Genomic DNA, 22,384 nt, shown 5'->3' with positions numbered 1-22,384 from the left:
TGGTTCCACAAGATGTTCCGTGTCAAAGATGAGCACAAAGTTTTTGTTTAATTCACTGCCTCTTTCCTGCTTAGCATTTTCAATTTTACTTGACTCCCTTAGCCTCTAAATTGAGGCAAAACACAAAACTTTGCATCACACTAAAATGTAAGAATACACACCAACCTATCAGGTGCCTTAAGGGCCTGTCCCACTTGGCGATTTTTTTCGGCGATTGCTGGCATAATTGACTGACGTATCAGGTCACCGAAAAATTTGCGGCCATGCGGTGTGATGATATATTAACGCGCGGTGTTTTTTCAAGTGTCACAACTTTTTTTTTGTTGCTGCTGGATTTTGAAATGTTCGAATATGATATGACGCCGGCAGTCGGCGAAAAAAAAATCACGAAGTGGGACAGGTCCTTTAGGGTTTTTTTCTGTAACTCAACACACACACTCCAAGCCTCCCAAATCTCCATATGACCACAGGTGTTAAATTTAAGAGCCACATCTCCATATAGCGTAGCACAGAGGCACAGCTGCTGCATCACACCAGAGACCTGGGTTTAATCCTGACCTGGATGCTCTCTGTGTAGTTTTCATGTTCTCCCAGTGACCGTGTGGGTTTCTGCCGGGTGATCCGGTTTCCTCACACATCCCAAAGATGTGTATGTTTGTAAGTTAATTGACCTTTGTAAATTGCCCCTGGTGTGTAGGGAGTTGATGCACACGAGGGATAACATAGAACTAGTGTGAACGGGTGATCAATTGTCGGCGTGAACTCAATGACCCGAATAACGTTTGTCCATGCTGTATCTTTCGATCAAACAATCAATACGGTAATCTCTGCCTGTACCCACTTAATAATGTACAAAGAACCCTTAATTATAATCACCTTTGCTATACTTAATGATATGAGCGGGCCCGACATTCAAATAATGTAATTTTATTACTCAATGTGTCACCCGTTATGGGTAATAAAATGCTTTGTATGACAGTAATAATACGGAGCTGTCCATATCATCAGTCAAGGCAATGGTCCAACAAGTCTGGGCATAAAGCAGCAGCCACTTATCTTTGCTCACATCACCAGAAGCAACAGCTTTATTCATTACTCTTATCAGCACCAGACCTGTTTCTGGGAGGGGAGATACAAGAGTTGGGCGTACCATCACTTAATTAGGTAAAGCTGATGTGTAGCTTAACCTCATTTACCCTTCCTCATTTTATTAATGTTTGTACTTTTGTCTATCATCTTCAGTGTGGCAATTTTAAATTGTTTAACTTCAATAGCCTCATTCTTACCTATCAAAATCAATGGGTGGAGGACATTCTCCCCCTTTCTCAACTTTGAATTCCATCTGCTACTGTTTTTTCTAAATGAGTTAATGCCAAAATGTGAGAGGTTTCAATTTTGTTTTTAAACATAAACATCTGAACAAATCTTCAATATGTAGATACCATTTGGCAACCACACTATAAAACCTACTGCTAAACCAAGACATGGTGCTGCAGTAGCATCACTGTATAAAGATGAAATGCTGGCACACAATTTCACTTTCTAGAATTTTTTTTGTCACTTTTATTCGATAGCTTTTCCTTCAAAAAGGTGTTCAGTGCTTGCAGGATAGATGACAATGACGAATATATATAAAAACTAATCAGGTCTAACATTCTTGCAAGCAGAAAAATCCTCGAGCTGTGATCAGTCTGACAAGCCTTGGGGCAATATTATGGCAAATCCTATCTGTGACAGAGATACCAGGATTAAAATCATCCAGTGCTTCTCTGGAATCAATATCCCACCTAAAATGGCCACATTAAGGCAAAAAACAGAGTTCTTCAATACATTCTATATGTTTTCTATTTTTATCATTGACGCACAAACTTATTAAAAGGACAAATTTACTAATGAGTCAAAAAGAAATATAAAATTACCTCCAGCAAAATCCTTGCTCGCCTGTCATCATAACTACCAAAGAGGTTTATAACGCTGATTGAAGTTTCAAATAAATAACATAGAATTGAACTAGAGGGATATTTCTTTAGTTTAGAATGTAGAAACACGCCCTTCGGCCCACCGAGTACACGCCAACCAGCGATCCCCGCAGATTAACATTATCCTATATACACACACAAGGGACAATTTTTCATTTATACCAAGCCAATTAACCTACAAACCTGTACATCTTTGGCGTGTGGGAGGAAACCGAAGATTTCTGAGAAAATCTATATGGTCACGAGGAGAACGTACAAACTCCGTACACCCAGAGAGTTGTGAATCTGTTGAATTCTCTGTCACAGAAAGCAATGAGGCCAATTCACTGGATGTTTTCCAAGAGAGAGTTAGATTTAGCTTTTAGGGCCAAATGAATCAAGGGATATGGGGGAAAAGCAGGAACGGGGTACTGATTTTAGATGATCAGCCATGATATTGAATGGCGGTGCTGGCTCGAAGGGCCCCATTGGCCTACTGCTGCACCTATTTTTCTATGTTTCTAAGTCTGCAATACAAGATGATATTCATGATAAAGGAGAAAATACCAGGAAAGTCAAAGATCTCTTTACATCAGGTGTCATTTCTGACCAGCTAAGGCTATTGCTCTGATATCTATCTATATTTAAAACTGTGTGTGTGTGTGTGTTTCTGCCTGTCTTGTGGTTGCCAGCCTTTGATTCGTTGCTACGCCAACACCAGACCCACAAACGCCCAGATTTTTTCCATTTCGGTAGAGATTTCACTTTTCATTCCAAGTATCCACTACTCATTAAATTTTGTCGTGTTTATGTACACATTTTTACTAAAATCCTTCTTCCCCCCCCCCCCCCGCCCACTCACTCATTTTGTCGCCTCCTGCTGGCCAGCGACCATAACGGCTGCCGGCGCCCGCCTCTCGCCTCAAAGACGCCATTTAAAAACAGCCGCACTGCTGAGTGCTCGAATCTTCAGTTGGATGACCACGTCTCCCGTGGGGGCTACGGGTAGGGAACGGCTGCGTTGGGGGAGCAGACCCAACAGGTCTGCACTTGGTCTTGTATTAACTAAAAATCAAAAATGCTGTGAATGTTGAAAATCTAAAGTAAAACCAAAAATTGCTGAAAACGCCTCAGAAAGTCGGGTATCATCTGTGCAGAGAGAAACATATTTATTGTTTCTTGTCAATAAGCCTGCATCAGAACTACATGACCTTCTGAGTGTTTCTAACATGTTCTGTTTCAATTTTAGTCCGGATGCTAAATCCGATTCTCCCTCCACAAATGCTCTCTGATCAGCTGAACATCTCCATCAGTTTGTGTTTGGTATTAGATTTCCACAATCTGTTACAGTTTGCTTTCAAAATAGATTAGTAATGAGTGACGACCATAAAAATCCATCCAGATCATTGAAGCTCTTTGGGAATGGAAATCTGCCATCCCTTGCTAGTCTGACCTCTTTACAAATCCTACCCAACCAGTCTTGTGCTGTCTGAAATTGTCCGGCAAATTTCTCCATTCAGTAGCCAATTTGATATCAACAATAATTGCCACCCTTGCTAACGTACCCTCATGAACAAGTTAGAAAAGCTGCGAGGGGAATGTAAAAAACTTTTCTAGATGTGACTACTCGAGTTTAAATAACATTTTCATGCCAAGGGTTATATATTAAAATCAAAGTAAAGTTCAGTTCAGTATAGTTTATTGTTACATGTACTGAGGTACAGTGAAAAGCTTTTGTTGTGTGCTAACCAGTCAGCGGAAAGAATACATGGTATATATTAGACTACAACCTGCAACTCATTCCCAACACTTCCATTATCCTTTACGAACACATCGTTGCAAAAGTACCAATGCAAATATATCGAATTAATTCCATTTTGCACCCTACTTTTTGGCTTCATTCTCTGTTATACATCTTGCAGGAATGACAGGTAACTCGACGTATTTATATTGGATTCTTCAAAATGACAGTATTGTTATGTTTCTCTCTCTCTGTCCCACTCTCTCTCTCTTTCTCTAATACTAAATTAATCCGTGGCTGCCTTATTTCCCTTGTTACATTGCTCTAGCTGAGATCACCTTGCTGTCAGAACAAAAAAAATACTTTATCGATTTTCTCTTGCAAAATGGCATTCTATATGATGATGCAAGGAAATGAGAGACTGCATTGCAGTGTCTATGATATGCAGTTGATGCCCTGCTGCTAGAAGTAATTGCTATAGAGGTTTAAGTGTACTTGGGAATAAGTGAATTTGCAGTATAGAATCAGACCCTGTCAGTTCTCCATCCCTTCCCCTATTGTGTCAGTCCCAGTCACAAGAGGGCAGAGTTCCCTGACACAAATGTTCGGAATTGTCTATTGGGAAGCGATGTCTTGCCGATTGTTCATTTACAGGACCCCTCAGGGCTTATACCCTAAAGTATGCATGACATAAATGCAACCATGGCAAGTTAAAACAGAAAAATCATTAGTTAATTAAACTGCAACGATGAAGTTAATGCCTGCAAGGCACAACAGCTCATCTTTCTCTACGAATGCTTACACTTATCGTCTAAACTTACTTCCAGAGAACATTTAAATGGCTTTCCCTGGAACATTATTCAGGGAAGGTGGCATAGTTGTGATATTGGGCAGGGAACTTCCTTCTTATTCTCTCTACAATTAATGAAAACAAAACTGAAATAAAAGACCCAATCCTGATATTTGAATCATAAAGAGTGATAGTTACTCTGAGGTTTGTTCGCGTGAGAGCATAAATACCTGATGTATAAATAGGTGCAAGGTACAATGTAGTAATCTAAATAATTAAACCTTAATTTGTCAATTTAACAAGCGCTGATGAACGTAAGATACAACAAGCAGGCAAAGGTCAAAGACTTAATAATATTCCAAATCCCGAATTGATTATAGTTAATTAATCATTACAAGGCATTATTCTTTGATAGTGGGTGTGTCTGGAGGAAGAGCATCACCAGCTGACATAGACATTGTGAGTGCATTTGGCAGTCAGCACTGACTTTGCCCGTATGCTGCACTTAGCTACACTCAAGTAACTGAGCACCAGCCAGGGGCAAGATGCCAGTGATTTTAGGGCAACAGAATAACTGCTGTAAAGCTCTAAAATTCCAGTACGACACCTTACTACTACCCTCCAACCTCACTCCTCAATGATTCAAACATTCAGACCTGCATATAAATTCGAGAAATTTTTCTAGACTAAAAAGTGAACTACATTCCCTCTAAATTTAATCAATCTCCAAATGTCCTTGGTCGTAGCTATTAAGGAAATTTGCGTACTTTCAGAGTTCACATGAATATGAATGAGCAATCTACTTACGATCATATCCTCATGGGAGGTATCCACTGTGTTGATCACGGAAACCTGTAAATAACAATAAGACAGTTTAAAAGACCCGATGATGTTAAAAAATGTGACCCATTGTTAAATTTGGCAAGAATACCCAGTGACATTATCAAATAATTCCAGAAATGTGCATCAGTCCCATTTCGAAGAACAATTCTAATGCATCAGCACAAGCTTTTGTTTGTACGCCAAATATCCTGTGCTCTCTTCAATAATACTGGAAATGTACCTAATTTTCTGGTCGATTGTCACAACCACATAATCCCCCCCCCCCCCCCCCTATCCCCCACTCCAATCTCAACTGATTTCACATACCATTTTTGGATTATGCAGAAGAAATTCATCCCCTTATCAAATCTAAAGGAGATCTGACATAGAGGTTCCCCAGCTGCAGATCCTCTTATATACTGCTGGCACACATGGACAGCATTTGGCAAACCAGCGGTATGGATTTTCTATCTGCTGAGGAGCTGCAGGCACCTTTTGTTGTGTGGGAACGCAGTTCATAGATGTATTTCTGACTTGGAAACTATTTACAACATCGGAACAATCCTGGGAGAAACCTGCATATTTCTGCAGCTGCCCACAATGCAAAAGTACAGAGGCAAATAAATAAATTATGGGTCTTTGTTCCAAACATTATGGGAGACACTGTAGGTATTCTAATTATCTGGATATGTAGGAGTTCAGACCCAGTGGTAGATTTCCAAGTCAGGATGGTATGTGACAAGGAGGTGGTAATGTTCCTATGCACCTGCTGCTCCTGCCCACCTTGGTGGTGGTGGTTAACAGTTGGGAAATAGTCTGAGTGGCCTAGGTGAGTAATGCAGTACATTTTGTAGGTGCACATACTGCAACCAGAATGCAACAACAATGGAGAGAGTAAATACAAAGGGTGGCAGATAGTGTGCCAGTCATGCAAACTACTCGTGTGTAGGAAGGAATTACAGAGGCTGCTTTTTACCAAAGATAGACAGAAAAAGCTGAAGTAACTCAGCGGATGAGGCAACATCTCTGGAGAAAACGAATAGGTGACCTTTTGGGTCGAGACCTTTCCTCAGACTGAGAGTCATGGGAAAGGGAAATGGGATATATAGACGGTGATATAGAGAGATATAGAACAAATAAATGAAAGATAAGCAAAAAAGTAACAATGATCAAGGAAAGGTGGAGTCCACAATGGTTCATTGTTGGATGTGGGGTCCGTGATAACGACTGCTCTGTCCCATATGGTTTTAAGCTTCTTCAGTGTTATGGGCTTGTACTCATCCAAACAAGTGACAAACTGTCCTGACTTGTACATTTGATAAACATAGAATGAAACACATCACAGGAGTAGACCATTTGGTCCCATGTACCTGCTTCGCCATTCAGTGAGATCATGCCTCTGTGCTACTTCACTTCACTAACCCACATCCTTTGATTGCCTTAACATTTGATCTATCAGTCTGTGGTGAATGAACTGGTTCTTGGGCACAGAATCCTAAATATTCACTATCTTCTGAATGAAAAAATCTCTGTCTTCTGTCTCCTGAATCCCTTACTTAGAAACTGCAAACCTCTGCCTAGGCAATCCAGCCAGGCAAACATCTACCATCATGAGGATCTTGAATGGTTCAATGAGATCACCTCACAGGCCCAGCTTGATCTCTCCTCACACCACAAACTCATCTTCACAAGATTCAACCTTCATTGCATTCCTTTCTTTAAAGTTTATCCCAACTTAGTTAGGGAGAAAAGACCTGTATACAATATTCTGAATGCATTCTTAATAGGCATTTACAATAACTGGAGCTAAATAATTATTCTCTGTACTCGAATCTCCATGCAATAAAGGCTAAATTCCTAATTGCACGTCCCTTGACTTGTGAACATCTAAATCATGAATTTTTCAGATGTATCAAAACAAAGCTATTTTTTGTTATATTACTGTAACGAAAAGTGCATCAATTCTTGCTATAATGCATTCATACTTCTCCCACAGCATTTTATCTTGTCAAGATTGCAATGCTCCACTTACTGCCTGAATTCATTACATTTATTACATTATTACACTAGAAAGCCTTGTTCCTAGCGATAACATCCTGGTCCACGGGTTGTATTAATGAAGTGGGATCAGTGGGCAAAAATGCTACCCAGATGTCATCAGTCTTGTTCTCAACATTAATCAGATGTCCAGAAACGTGTCAACAATGAGCAAGGTTGCTCAGGTTATTCCTTACTTCAATATCTTTTGAGAGGGAAATAGTTGGGTATAGTTTTGATGGAGCAACATTGTCATACAAGCTTTATAACTTGAGTACCAAAGCACTGGAAGATTTGTCTTATTGCATCTCTTTGGAGCATTCTGTGTTTTTTGGTGGAGATGTCTCATCCATTAAAATGAATGTATGTGAGGGGCATCCTCTTCCAAATGACTATCATATGCACTGTTTAGCCATTTCTTGATTCATTTCAGCACCTTGGGGAAAATATTTGCTATTTCTCAGTTGAACATTATTGGTAAACCCACCATTCAAGACCTTCTTCACCAGCTTGTCTACCTCTGTCACTGCTATCAGGGAATTATGTAGCTGTACTCTCTGCATTACAATACTCTCCAAGGACCTACCATTTACTGTGCATGTCCTGCCACGGTTTGACTGACCAAAATGCATCGTTTCACTTGCGTAAGTTAAATTCCATCTGCCATTCCTTAGCCCACTTCCCTTGTTGATCCAGATCTTTTTGTTAAGGTTAGGTGTCATCCACAAATTTACTAATCCCATTATCCATAAATCCCTGCCGCATACCAATGGATTCAGGGCTCCATTCAGAAAAACAACCTCCACTACCACCCTTTTTCTCCATCAACCAAGACAATTTTGAATCCAGTTGGCCAGTTTATCCTGGATCCCAAGTGATCTAACTTTCCATGTGATCTAACAGAGGCTAAAAAGCAGGACTTCCAGGGTGGTTATCTCTGGGTTGCTTTTAGTACCTCGTGTTAATGAGGGTAGGAACGGGGATATAGGGGATCTGAATGTGTGGCTGAGGAGTTGGTGCAGGGGGCAAGGATTTAGATTTCTAGACCACTCGGATCTCTTCCGGGGCAGGGGTGACCTGTACAAAAGGATGGGTTGCACCTTAATTGGAGAGGGATTGACATTCTGGCACACAGGTTTGCTAGTGCTACATGGGTGAGTTTAAACTAAACAGTGGGGGGGTGGGATCAATAACGTGGAAGCGTATGCGTGCAGTTGACAGGAAAGAGAGTGTAGGAAAGGTCACGTTTAAGCTAACAGGGCAGGGGGATGGTAACCAATGCAAGGAGACAAAGGACCATAAAAGGAGGACAGAATCAAAAGGTAAAAGAGAGATAAGAAAAACAAGAAGATAGACACAAAAAGCTGGAGTAACTTAGCAAGACAGGCAGCATCTCTGGAGAGAAGGAATGGGTGACATTTCGGGTCGAGAACCTTCTTCTGACCCGAAATAAACCTGAAAGCTTTGTGCCTTAATGCAAGAAGCATTCATAATGTGGATGAATTGAATGCGCAGTTAGTTGTTGAGGGTTATAATATAGTTGGAATTACGGAGACATGGCTCCAGGGTGACCAAGGTTAGGAGCTAAACATGCAGGGGTATTCAATATTCAGGAAGGATAGAGAGAAAGGAAGAGGAGGTGGTGTGGCATTGCTGGTTAAAGAGGAGATTAGTGCAATAGCAAGGAGAGACATTAGCTTGGATGCTGTAGAATCGGTATGGGTAGAACTACGAAATAGCCAAGGGCAGAAAACACTTGGAGTTGTATACAGACCACCAAACAGCAGTAGGGAGGTTGGGGATAGCATGAAGCAGGAAATTAGGGATGCGTGTAGCAAAAGTACAGTAGTTATCATGGGTGACTTTAATCTACATGTAGATTGGGCCAACCAAATTGGTAACAGGGCTGAGGAGGATTTCCTAGAATGTATACGGGATGGTTTTTTAAACCAATATGTAGAGGAACCGACTAGAGAGCAGGCCATCCTAGACTGGGTATTGTGTAATGAGGAAGGATTAGTTTGCGATCTTGTTCGGCAAAGCCCCTTGGGCAACAGTGACCATAATATGGAGGACATCTGCATTAGGATGGAGAATGACACGGTTAATTCGGAGACTGGAGTCCTGAACTTAAATAAAGGAGACTTTGAAGGTATGAGACGGGAATTGGCTAGGATAGACTGGCAAATTATACATAAAGGGTTGACGGTGGAGATGCAATGGCAAAGATTTAAGACTGCAGGAATGAACTCCAAAAATAGTTCATCCGTCTGGCAAAAAAATAAAACGGGAAAGGCGGTTCAAACGCGGCTAACGAGGGAAATCAAGGATAGTGTTAAATCCAAGGAAGAGGCATATGAATTGGCCAGAGGAAGCAGCAAACTGGAGGACTGAAAGAAATTTAGAACAACAGAGGAGAACAAAGGGGTTAATTAAGAGGGGGGGAAAGAGCAGGAAAGAAAGCTTACAGGGAATATAAAAACAGACTGTAAAAGCCTTTTTAGATATGTAAAAAGGAAAAGATTAGTGAAGACAAATGTAGGTCCCTTACAGTCAGACAGGTGAATTTATAATGGGGAAACAAGGAAATGGCAGAACAGTTAAACGAGTATTTTGGTTCTGTCTTCACTAAGGAAGACACTAACAATCTCCCAGAAATACTAGGGGACCGAGGGTCTAGTAGGAGGGACGAACTAAAAAGAATTCACATTAGTCAGGAAATGGTGTTAGGTAAACTGTCATGACTGAAGGCAGACAAATCCCCAGGGCCTAATGTTCTGCATCCCAGAGTACTCAAGGAGGTGGCCCTGGAAATCGTGGATGCATTGGTGATCATTTTCCAATGTTCTCTCGACTCTGGATCAGTTCCTGTGGACTAGAGGGTAGCCAAAGTAACAACCTTTTAAGAAAGGAGGGAGAGAGAAAATGGAAAATTCGATCTTGACTACAGGAGCAGACTGTACGGAGTTTGAACGTTTTCATTGTGACCACATAGGTTTCCTCCCGCACTCCAGATGTGCAGGTTTGTAGGTTAATTGGCTTCTGTAACTGTAAAAATTGCCCCTAGTGTGTAGGATAGTGCTAGTGTACAGGGTGATCGCTGGTTGGCACGGATTCCTTGTGCTGAAGGGCTGGTTTCCATACTGCGAAAGTCTAAAGTAAAGTCTAAAGAGATGTAACACCTGCCCCTACACCTCCTTCCCTCGCCTCCATGTAGGGACCCCAGCAGTCCTTCCAGGTGAGACAGAGGTTCAGGTGCACTTCCTCAAACCTCATCTACTGCATCTGTTGTTCCCGATGTGGCCTCCTATGCATCAGCAAGACCAAGTGTGTAATCCACCTAAGCCTATTAGATCTCCAAGTTGCTGACTATTTTAACTCATCGTCCCATTCCCATACTGACCGTTCTGTCCTGGGCCCCTCTACCGTAACTAGCATACAACCCAACAGTTTGACGTTGAATGCTCTAAATTTAAGTAACTACAAACATCCTACCAATCACCTGTATCCACCTATTATTTGCCACACTTTGTCTTGGCCCTCCTGAGTTACTCCAGTGTGGAGTTTGCATGTTCTCACTGAGACTATATGGGTTTCCCGGCTTCATTCTATGTCCGAAAAACATATTGGCTTTTAGGTTAATTGGTCCGTGTAAATTACCCAGGGAGTAGGTGGGAGTTGACAGGAATTAAAGGAAAATGGGATTAGTGTAAGATTAGTAGTAAAGGGCCAGCAGTTTGAATGCCCTCCTGTGTCAGTGCTGTATGACTCTTAACACCTAAACCGCCTGGAAAATCCTGAAAGACAATGGATCACCACATATAAAACCTCTGATTTCAAACTGCCAGCCAAGAATCAGTGTGCATGGCTTCAAAATGAATCTTGAACAATATGCTGGAGGAACTCAGCAAACTGGCAGACGGGTTGTGAAGGAAAATCAAGTTTCATTTTTTGCTCAAGATTTAGGTCAGTTCTCTCTTACGCCTCCTTGAAACTGATGTTTTTAGACAATAGACAATAGGTGCAGGAGTAGGCCATTCGGCCCTTCGAGCCAGCACCGCCATTCAATGTGATCATGGTTGATCACCCCCTTGTTGTTGTCCCATTGTTTAGATGTTTCTCATAACAAAGCCTATTAGATAGACAAACTGTTACATTTTAAAGCCGGTATTCTTAATCAGAGCCAACTAAGGATCTCGGGCAAAGGCGGGCAATTGGTCATGCACTATCTGGATGATGGAGCAAGTTGAGGGACTGGTGTGATGTGGAAGGAGGTGATGTGTCCGCAGCTGAACGGGGCGGAGACCCTAACCCTCTGCCTCCTCTTCCACCAACACTCTGCCGGTCCCGCCCGTGCTCCCTGCAACAGGCTGGGATCAGCGACGAGGCCAAGCCCCGGGCCGGGCCTCGCCGGCGCCCTCGTCGCACGGACCGACCTCCTGACCGCACGCAGCGGGCGTTTAACGGCCTCGCCAACCCTCGCCGACCCACCGCGGAAGGCACAAGTCGCCCGGAGCCGCTCACCATGGTTGCCGTTGCCGCTGTGGGTCCCGATACCGGTACCGCTCCGCTCAGACGTGGCAAGCAAAGGGCAAGCCGTAAACCAGCGCCCGCGCTAAACCGACCGGCTCGCTGCAAGGGCCCGCAACAAAGGTTCCGAGCAACTGCAGCGCCGCCGATGACAGAGGGAATACACTCTGAACTCCAGGACACACAGCGCACCCTGAGCTTCAGGAACACACCCCGATCCCCAGAATTACAGCCGGCATGCAAAGCACCAAGAGACATAACTGAGCCGCACGACCAAACTCTAATTTTCACGAACACTGCCCGGTCTATCACTGGTTTTGACCTCCCCACCATCGAAGGGATTTACGGGACTCGCTGCTTCAAAACGGCAGCCAGCATCATCGTGGACACACACCACCCTGACTACACATTAATTTCATTCATGCCATCGGGAAGATTATATACTATATAATATAGGAGTCTGAAAACTGTAACGTCCAGGTTCAGCTTCTTCCCTACAGCCTACAGGCTATTAAACACTGCAACCTCCAAATAAGCTCCAGACACAAAATGCTGGAGTTACTCAGCGGAACAGACAGCATCTCTGGAGAGGAGGAATGAGTGACGTTTCGGGTCGAGACTCTTCTTTTGACTGAAGAAGTAAGACTGTCTGAAGAAGGGTCACGACCCGAAACGTCGCCCATTCCTTCTTGAGATAGAGATGCTGCCTGTCCCGATGAATTACATTGTCAGCATTTTGTTTTGATCTTCGGTGTAAACCAAAGATGATAGAGCGGAGCAAGATGGTTCACTCCGCGAAAAAGCCGTAGTAGGTGATGGGTAATCTTCAACGCCATTTCCGTAACCGGCTTCCGTCATGGCGTCCTCATCTACAAGCGGCGCGTACTGCTCTGCTATAATTTGCTCGAATCGCCAATATAGGCGACCCTTTTCTTCAGGTTCCCCATGAAAAACGATCTTTGGTCGGAATGACTGTTACTCGACTGGTGCTGATATGTTGAGACTCCAAACCAGTGTGTGTTTTAACTTGTTTGGCACATAGGGCCGCCTGTCTAAACGACACCAAGCGATTGATGTCAAGGGCTTAAACGTGTTTCCACACTCGCCTTTTTTCAGAAAATTGTGGCAACAGCGATAATGAAATGAGACAGGTTGAATGAAGTAGGCGAAGCAGAGAGAAATCACGAGAAAAAGACTCGCTCGGCTCAATGTATCAATAATAGTAAATAAAACTGACCAAACCAGTCCCACCTTCCCCAGTAAATTAACAGCAATACTGCAATAACTTCGGTAACATTGTGTTCCTGTCTTCTGTATTTGTTCTGGAGATTGATGAAACTGACCTAACCTTTGGCAGAAGTAATTGGTTCTAGGCTGGTATATGAAGCTATAGCTGGATTTTTTGTGTCCTTGATCCAGATTTAAGACAATTGCAGAGGAAGCACAAGCTAATTCAGGGAGATTATGCTATATCAGGCTGAGAGATTAAAGGACACAAAATGCAGCGGGCCGGGCGGCATTTCTGGACAAAAGGAATAGGTGACATTCGGGTTGAGACCCTTCTTCAGACTTAGTCAGGGGAAAGAGGAACAAGAGATATAGACGGTACTAAGGACAAATGAATGGAAGATATGCCTATCTCCCGTTTCCCTTTCCATTGACTGTCAGTCTGGAGAAGACCAGTCGACCCAAAATATCACCTATTCCTTTTCTCCAGAGATGCTGCCTGATCCGCTGATTTACTCCAGTCTTCGGTTTAAACCAGCATCTGTAGTTCCTCCCTGTACAAGGTATGTGCCGTTTTCGTGTGTATTAGCGTGTCCAGTCAGATTTAGCTTCCAGTCAGATTACCAATCACGCAAGTTTCCACGCACACACTTACTTCGGCAAATAGCGACCAAGGCAGTGCTGACGGTGATAGAAACATAGAAAATAGGTGCAGGAGTAGGTCATTCGGCCCTTCGAGCCTGCACCACCATTCAATATGATCATGGCTGATCATCCAACTCAGTATCCTGTACCTGCCTTATCTCCATACCCCCTGATCCCTTTAGCCACAAGGGCCACATCTAACTCCCTCTTAAATATAGCCAATAAACTGGCCTCAACTACCTTCTGTGGCAGAGAATTCCAGAGATTCACCACTCTCTGTATGAAAGATGTATTCCTCATCTCGGTCCTAAAAGATTTCCCCCTTATCCTTAAACTGTGACCCCTTGTTCTGGACTTCCCCAACATCGGGAACAACCTTCCTGCATCTAGCCTGTTCAACCCCTTAAGAAATTTATAAGTTTCTATAAGATTCCCCCTCAATCTTCTAAATTCTAGCGAGTACAAACCGAGTCTATCCAGTCTTTCTTCATATGAAAGTCCTGACATCGCAGGAATCAGTCTGGTGAACCTTCTCTGTACTCCCTCTATGGCAAGAATGTCTTTCCTCAGATTAGGAGACCAAAACTGTACGCAATACTCCAGATGTGGTCTCACCAAGACCCTGTACAACTGCAGTAGAACCTCCCTGCTCCTATACTCAAATCCTTTTGCTATGAATGCTAACATACCATTCGCTTTCTTCACTGCCTGCTGCACCTGCATGCCTACTTTTAATGACTGGTGTACCATGACACCCAGGTCTCGTTGCATGTGGGAATGTGATGTGGGAAATTGATGAGGGTTTACTGCATTTAGAAAGATAATGTTTTTTAAATTTAAAATATTTAAAAACACACAAAGTGTTCCTCCGCAACGCTGATTACATTGCGAGAGGCATAACTGAATTCAGATCGGGTTTACTGAAATGGCGGAAGTTACGCTCTGTTGCGTACTACATGTCAGTCCATTGGATTCCGCAAGAGTGAACCATCTTGCTCCGCTCTATAATTTTTGGTGTAAACCAGTATTTGCAGTTCCTTCCTACATAGTTTTTGGGGGCATTGGTTTTGTCTTTTTGCACTATTATTGTTTGTTTTTATGTGTATCTATACATACACACTGAGCTTTTTCTCATTAATTGTATTGATTACAGAGTACTATGTTTACATATTCTGTTGTGCTACTGCAAGTAAGATTTTTTATTGTTGTATCTGGAACATATGACAAAATAGAACTCTTGACCTCCCACTCTGCTCTTGGTGCACATCCATCACTGAACCCTCGACTGCATCCTCAGTTCCTACACAACTCGTTGCACCCCGAGCCCTCTATGTGAGGGTGCGGTGAAGCAGCAGTAGAGGACACCAACTGCAACGCTTGGCCAGGAGCGACCCTGCAACGCCGCCTGGACAAAGGCCTTCACGGACAGGTTAAGAACTCTGCACTTACAACAAATAGGACTTGAAAATGGCGCCAAACCAGGCGACTTGTATACTGAAGATAGACACAAAATGCTGGAGTAACTAAGCATCTCTGGAAAGAACGAATGGGTGACGTTTCGGGTCGAGACTGCTTCAGACTGACAGTGAGGGGCGAAGGGGTGTAGAGATACGGAGAGGTAAGGTGTGAAAACATCAGATCAAAGCAGACCATGATAAGGACATGCAGAGTAGTTTATTGTTAGCTATGGGGAAGGACACGGAGGCATACAATCAGTAACATCAATCAGGAGGACAGTGAAACTAGTTGTAGAACTAGAGTGCAGGAGGGTCGGAGAGATGGGACGCAAGGGTTACTTGAAGTTAGAGAAATCACTAGTTCTCTAACTTGGAGAAATAATAATAATAATATCTTTTATTGTCATTGCACGTCAGTGCAACGAGATTTAGTGTGCAGCTCCACTGATGTACAAGAAAGGTAAATAAATACAATACATAAATAAGCAAGCTGAATTGATTGACGTGACCATCTGAGGGAGACTGTCCAAAGGGGGTGGGTGGGGGGGCACTCATTAGGACCGGTTCAGAGCCGCTATAGCTCTTGGGATAAAACTGTTCCTGAGTCTGGAGGTTCGGGCGTAGAAGGCCTTGTAACGTCTGCCGGAGGGAAGTAGTTGAAACAGACCGTGGCAGGGGTGTGATGAGTCCTTATGGATGCTGAGGGCCTTCCTGAGGCACCGCGTGTGGTAGATGCCCTCCAAGGCTGGTAGCTCTGTCCCGATGATCCGCTGCGCTCTGTTGACGACGCGCTGAAGAGCTCTCCTCTCCGCCTCCGTGCAGCTGAGATACCACACAGAGATGCCATACGTTAGTATGCTCTCTGTGGTGCAGCGGTAGAACGTTGTCAGCAGCTGTTGGGGCAGACCAGTCTTTTTTAAGGTCCTCAGGAAGAACAGTCGTTGCTGTGCCTTCTTGACCAGCGCGGCGGTGTTCGTGGACCATGTGAGGTCTTCTGAAAAGTGAGTGCCCAGAAACTTAAAGCTGGACACTCTCTCCACACTTTCCCCGTAAATGGAGATTGGGGCGTATTCTCCAGAATGGGACCTCCTGAAGTCAATAATCAGCTCCTTGGTCTTGGAGGTGTTTAGTGCCAAGTTGTTATTGGCGCACCAGTCCGCCAGGTTCTGCACCTCCGCTCTGTAGTTTGTTTCATCACCGTTGGTGATCAGCCCAATCACTGTTGTGTCGTCTGCAAACTTCACGATGGTGTTGGTGTCGAATGCAGGGACACAGTCGTGAGTGAAGAGGGAGTAGAGCATGGGGCTTAGTACACAACCCTGTGGTGTGCCGGTGCTCAGGGTGATGGTGGAGGACAGGTGCGGGCCCAGTCTCACTGCCTGCGGTCGCTCCGTGAGAAAGTTCAGGATCCAAGCGCATATCGGTGAGCTGAGGCCTAGCTGGTGGAGTTTGGTGGTGAGCTTGGTGGGGATGACCGTATTGAATGCAGAGCTATAGTCAATGAAGAGCATCCTCACATACGTGCCCTGTCTGTCCAGGTGAGTCAGGACAGTGTGAAGGGCCAGAGAGATGGCATCCTCTGTCGATCTATTTGCCCTGTATGCAAATTGATGGGAGTCCAGTGAGGCAGGGATGCTGGATTTAATATGGGAGAGGACCAGCCTTTCGAAGCACTTCATAGGGATTGGAGTCAGGGCAACCGGCCGGTAGTCGTTGAGGTTGGTGATTTTGGACTTTTTCGGCACCAGCACTATGGTGGCTGTTTTCAGGCACTTGGGGACCGTTGCCAGAGATAAAGATAGATTGAAGATTCTCGTGAATACCTCCGCCAGCTGTCCAGCACAGTCCTTTAATACTCTTCCCTGGACTCCATCCGGGCCTGCAGCCTTGCGTGGATTGATCCTACGCAGAGCGCACTGTACCTCCCGAGTGCTCTGTTAAGGCCTGTCCCTCCGCAATGGCCGGGGTTATTCCACACCTGGTGGTGTTGCCAGTTTCGAACCGGGCAAAGAAGGTGTTTAGTTCGTTGGCCAGTGTGATATCACCGTGGGGGCAGGCGGGGCTGCTCTTGTAGTCAGTGATGTCCCTGACACCCTGCCACATGCTTCTGGTGTCCGCGGTATTGAAGTGGTCTTCTACCCTTTGCCTGTGAATGACTTTGGCCTTTTTTATGCCTCTGTTCAGGTTCGACCTGGCCGCACTGTAAGCAGAAGTGTCCCTGGATTTAAAGGCGTTGTTGCGTGCTGTCCCTGTGCACTATTTCTATACACTCGTACTGTATCTAAGATGTGCTTATGTATAGTAATACTTCTACTAAACTGTATGTAAAACGATTTCAGTGTACCTCGGTAAATGGGACAATAAGGTACAATTGAGTGACTCTAGATCTTCTGCATCCTACTGTCGATGGCTGTGCGGCCGGCAGGTGGCGCTGGATCCCGGTGACGTCAGGCGGGGCACCGCGCCATCTTTGCCCATGGAAGAGCAGCGAACGGCGGCCAGTCGAGTGCCAGCAGCCTCGAGCCCAGGCCCGTACAGCCGCCACCATGACCAACGTCTCCTACCACATCTCCAACCTGCTGGAAAAGATGACTTCCAGCGACAAGGACTTCAGGTGAGGCGGGACCCGGCGTCAGGCCGCGGCTCCGGGGAGAGCTCCCTGGCCTCGTGTGCGGGCTCGCCGACCTCGGACAAGAGCCGGGCTGCGCCGCTTCCCTCCGGCCCCCTGCACTGCGCGGCTTCGGCCTCGGGCTAAGCGTGGGGCTGCTCACGGATGGAGGATGGAGGGAAGAGTTGGAATCCCCCACACTCCCGGCCTCTGCCCCACCTACGGGCTTCTGCTCCCCCCCCCCCCCCCCCCATTTCTCGGCCTCACCCCAGTACTGCCCGGCCCATTCTCCCCTCTCCCCCAAGGCTCTTCTCTCTCACCCCCTCCTCCCCACCCCAGCTTTCCCCCCGGCTCTTCCCCCCCCCCCCGGCTCTCCCCCCCCCTCCCTCCCCCTCTCTTTCTCCCCTCCCCCTCTCTATCTCCCCCTCCGCTCTTTCTCCCTCCCCCGCTCTTTCCCCCCCCTCCCCTTTCTCTTTCTTTCCCCTCCCCAGACACTTTCTTCCCCCCCCCTCTTTCTCCCCCCCCCACTCTTTCTCTGCCCCCCACCCCCCGCACTTTCTTCCCCCCCCCCGCACTTTCTTCTCCCCCCCCCCGCACTTCCTTCTCCCCCCCCCCCCCCCCCGCACATTCTTCTCTCCCCCCCCCCCCCCCCCCCCCGCACATTCTTCTCTCCCCCCCCCCCCCCCCCCCCCGCATTTTCTTCTCCCCCCACCCCCCCTTGAGCCCTGAGGACTGTTGTTATTAAATCGCCTGTGGGACAGGGGCATTAGATAGACACAAAAACTGTGGGTCAGACAGCATCTCTGGAAAAGACTAGGTGACTTTCTGGGTCGTGATTCTTCTTCTGAAGATTGAAGAAGAATCTTGATCTGAAATGTCACATTTCCTTTTTTCCAGAGATACTGCATAACTCGCTGAGTTACTCCAGTTTTTTGTGTCTATCTAATGCCCCTGTCCCACTTAGGCGACTACAGACCACTAGGCTGTCATCACATGGTCACCGGGGTGCCGCCTGTATGATATCCTCAGTCGCCAAAGAATCGTAGCGTTTTTCTGGTCGCCGAAATGTTCAAAACTTTTCGGCGACAGTGGGCTTGTCGTAGCTTGACTTCTCCTGACATAGGTCCTGTCGTTGGTTGTCGCCAGGATGACGTTGGTTGTTGCCGGTGCTGACCGGTGAATTGGCGACTACCTACGTCAACCAGCGACTGACAGCTTGTCTTGCCTTGTCTCGGGTGAACGTAGGCTGTCGTAGGTGTGGACGTCCTATGGGTTGCCGTTTGTCGGTAGCTTGCCGCAACTTGACGTCAACTAGGTGGTAGGTTGTTGTAGACATTGTCGTAAAGGGGTTCAGTCGCCGTTTTTTCGGCGACCTGCTACGACCATAACGGTCGTCGGCAATTGCCAAAAAAATTGCCTAAGTGGGACAGGCCCATTAGGTATTATTAGTCGTCAGTTCTTCGACTTTGAGAAAATGTTCATCTGCGAATATTTTGTGAATTCACTTTGCATGCAGCATCGTCTTGCAGGATTATTTTGTAGAATTTTCAAAGGAAAATCAAAGCATTTAATGGCAGCATGCTCTGATTCATTAAAAAAAAAAATCACACGTATTTGTACCTTAGATATTTGTAGATTATAAAGCCTTTAGTTGGCTGTACTGGTCTATATTAATGTAATATGTAGGTGATATTTTCATCATGGTAATAGTGGGATCTCATGGTAATGGAGGCCATTCTACTTTTAGACGGTCAAGATCTATCCAAGTAATCGCCCCCACTGCTGCTGTTTTCAGCTGTTTGGTTTGTGTTTTTAATAAATCTTCATTAATTTTTGTTTTGCAGGTTCATGGCCACCAATGACCTGATGGTGGAATTACAGAAAGACTCTATCAAGTTGGATGATGACAGTGAGAAGAAAGTGGTGAAGATGCTGCTTAAACTGCTGGAGGATAAAAATGGAGAGGTACAAAACTTGGCTGTGAAATGGTAAGCATCAGTTAACAAATCCATTCATATGTTGGCAAGATGATAGAAGGGAGAGGGGCCTAGTGAGATTGGAGTTGGTATCAATAGTTTCTCGAATGAGAACAGGCTGATAGTCAGCAATTGTGCTTTTGCTACTGCAACTGAAAGGAAAACTAGGCATCAAGTATGTCAAGTAGGGAGAGAAACAAGAAAAATGTGGATAATCGATCAGAGCAGAAATGCAGCTCAGAATGTGTGGAATAAATGTTCCTTATACAAAAGTCCAGACTATAAGGAATAACTTGAATGAATTGTAAGCACACATTGAAGTTCAAGGGAAGTTCCTGTGATGTGGTTTCGGAAAGGTGAATTGAATTCTTAACATCCGCAAGATTAAATAAATTAAGAAGGTGAAGGAGTAGTCCTACGAGTTAAGGATTAAGTAATTTCGTTATTGATAACTTATAATAGAAACAGAAAAACTTGCATTCTAACTCCCAGACTTGCAGGAACCTCCCCTCTGCAACTGAATCTTCAACTTCCTGAATCAGCAAGGATAGGCAACGAAACATCCTCTACGATAATTCTTAACAATAGTGCAAGGAATCATTCTCAGCCCCAATATATACAAGATTGAGGGGCCAACATCTGCTCTAAATCCATTTACAGGTTTGCAGATGACACCATTGTAGTGGGCTGGACATCGAACAATAACAAGATAGAATACTGAACAAAGGTGGAGAGCTTCGTAACATAGTGTCAAGACAACAACCTCTTCATCAATGTCAGTAAGACAATGAAGTTATTGACTTCAGGAAACGAGCTGGTATACATGCCCAAATCAGCATTAATGGTGCTGTAATGGAGATGAAGAGTGTAAGACTCCTAGATGTAAATATCACCAACAATTTGTCCTGGACAAACCACATTGAAGTTACGGTGAAGAAAGCACACCAATACCTCTACTTTCTCAAGAAGTCTAAGAAAGTTCAGCATGTCTCCAATGACTCTCACCAGCACAGTAGGAAGCATCATCTTGGGATGCAGCTTGGTTTGGCAACAGCTCTGCCCAAGACTACAATAAATTGCAGAGTTGTGGGTGTGCCCAGTCCATTACACAGACCAACCTCTCCACCATCAACTTTACGTTTCATGCTGCCTCCGCAAAGCAGTGAACATAGTCATGTACCTATTGGGCAGAGGGAGGGAGGGAGAGTCGGGTTGCAGGGTGGCCGAGCAGTTTGCGCGGAGTTTGAGAGAGAGACTCTAAACCACAGCTGACAATTAATCACCTGTGGAGAAGGGAACTGCAGATGCTGCTTTTTATGGAGGGAGAGAGTGACTGAGGGTAGGGGGGGGGGGGAGAGGTGGGGGAGGGGAGGAGGGGGAAAGATCCTGGGGAGGTGAGGAGGGAGAGTGCGGGGGTTTAAGAGAGAGAGGAGGGGGGAGGAGGGGTGAATAGAGGGAGTGGGGTGGGGGAGGTAGGGGGTGGGGAATAGAGGGAGAGAAGGGCAGTGAGGGAGGTCAGGAGGGATGGTGGGGGGGGGGGAACTGGGAGGCGAGGAGTGGGGGATAGAGGGTAGCGCTGACATTTTTGCAGAACCTCACTCCGATTTTCCTCGTCGATCTGATCAAGTTTCCTTCACATTTGATGTTATATTTCACGTCATTGATATTTAAAGTTTAAAAAAGCCAACTTTGGGGGAAAAAACTGCTTTTGACAGGGAGACTCTTCCAGCAGCTCCCGGTGATGGTCACAATGCCATCTCACAGTTGTCCAATCACAATGGAATTCATTTACATAAGCTGCCGTGAAGATTCTGAAAAAACGAAAATGACATCACAAAGTGATCTCTGCTGCTCACTGATGCTGATCTCTGTTGTAAGGAGAGGGACGTAGTGGGGGAGATTTAAACGTTTTAAAGTGACATTTAACAGTTGGATTTCTTCAAATATGCACTGACAGTTATGACGTCACAATGTCCTACCGGCTACAATGTTTCTATCTTTCACAGTCCTTCACAGCAAATGTCCTTCAGGGAAAAAATCTGCCAGCCTAACCCAGTGCAGCAAAGTTTAATGATTAGATTTGGATAACAAAAGATGGCCTTGTCGGTGGCATCTACATCACATTAAATCTTTGTGCAATTGCATTTTTTCTAAAGTTTAAAGTGACCTGCACAGTTGGGCTATGGGTGAATGGTGGAATCTTACTTTGGGGCACGGGTTGCGTTGGGGGACCAGGCCTCCCGTGTGACGGACCCAACGGGTGAGTGGTGGAATCTTACGTTGGGGGTCCAGACCTCCTGTGGGGGCTATGGATGAGTGGTGGAAATGGGTTGCGTTGGGGGAACGGATGAGAGGTGGATTATTGCATTGGGGGACGGGGCCCAATGGGTCCCACTTGATCTAGTATATTACTAAAACTCGTCTTGTTTCTATCTATGTTTGTTGTTCCATGTGATGCTGGAACTACAGTACACGGTAGCGCTAAAATTTTTGCACAACCTTACCTTTGTCCCGTGGTCGTTCCTGTCAAGTTTCCTTCAAATTTAATGTTATATTTCACAAGTTATTCATGATTTTTAAGTTTAAAAAATTC

General features: G+C 45.1%; 2 protein-coding genes across 2 annotated transcripts in view; one reads left to right on the top strand and one right to left on the bottom strand.

The window, feature by feature from the left end:
- The window catches only part of sec13 (SEC13 homolog, nuclear pore and COPII coat complex component), a 43,079-nt gene extending 30,940 nt beyond the window's left edge, over positions 1 to 12,139 (bottom strand). Inside the window, exons 1-2 of the mRNA XM_033036791.1 lie at positions 11,873 to 12,139; positions 5,297 to 5,341 (exon numbers count right to left, since the gene is read on the bottom strand). Coding sequence (XP_032892682.1) covers positions 5,297 to 5,341; positions 11,873 to 12,136 — 309 coding nt within the window. The 5' untranslated portion in view covers positions 12,137 to 12,139. The remainder of the gene's footprint in view (positions 1 to 5,296; positions 5,342 to 11,872) is intronic.
- A 5,482-nt stretch (positions 12,140 to 17,621) lies between these two features.
- Positions 17,622 to 22,384, top strand: part of LOC116983165 (cullin-associated NEDD8-dissociated protein 1-like) — a 36,843-nt gene continuing 32,080 nt past the window's right edge. The window contains exons 1-2 of the mRNA XM_033036789.1: positions 17,622 to 17,821; positions 19,660 to 19,803. Coding sequence (XP_032892680.1) covers positions 17,754 to 17,821; positions 19,660 to 19,803 — 212 coding nt within the window. The 5' untranslated portion in view covers positions 17,622 to 17,753. The remainder of the gene's footprint in view (positions 17,822 to 19,659; positions 19,804 to 22,384) is intronic.

This window comes from Amblyraja radiata, chromosome 18, assembly GCF_010909765.2.
Source record: "Amblyraja radiata isolate CabotCenter1 chromosome 18, sAmbRad1.1.pri, whole genome shotgun sequence".
In the NCBI taxonomy this organism is placed as follows: domain Eukaryota; kingdom Metazoa; phylum Chordata; class Chondrichthyes; order Rajiformes; family Rajidae; genus Amblyraja; species Amblyraja radiata.
The sequence above is the reverse complement of the archived record's forward strand: the minus strand, read 5'-3'. Positions and strand labels throughout refer to the sequence as shown.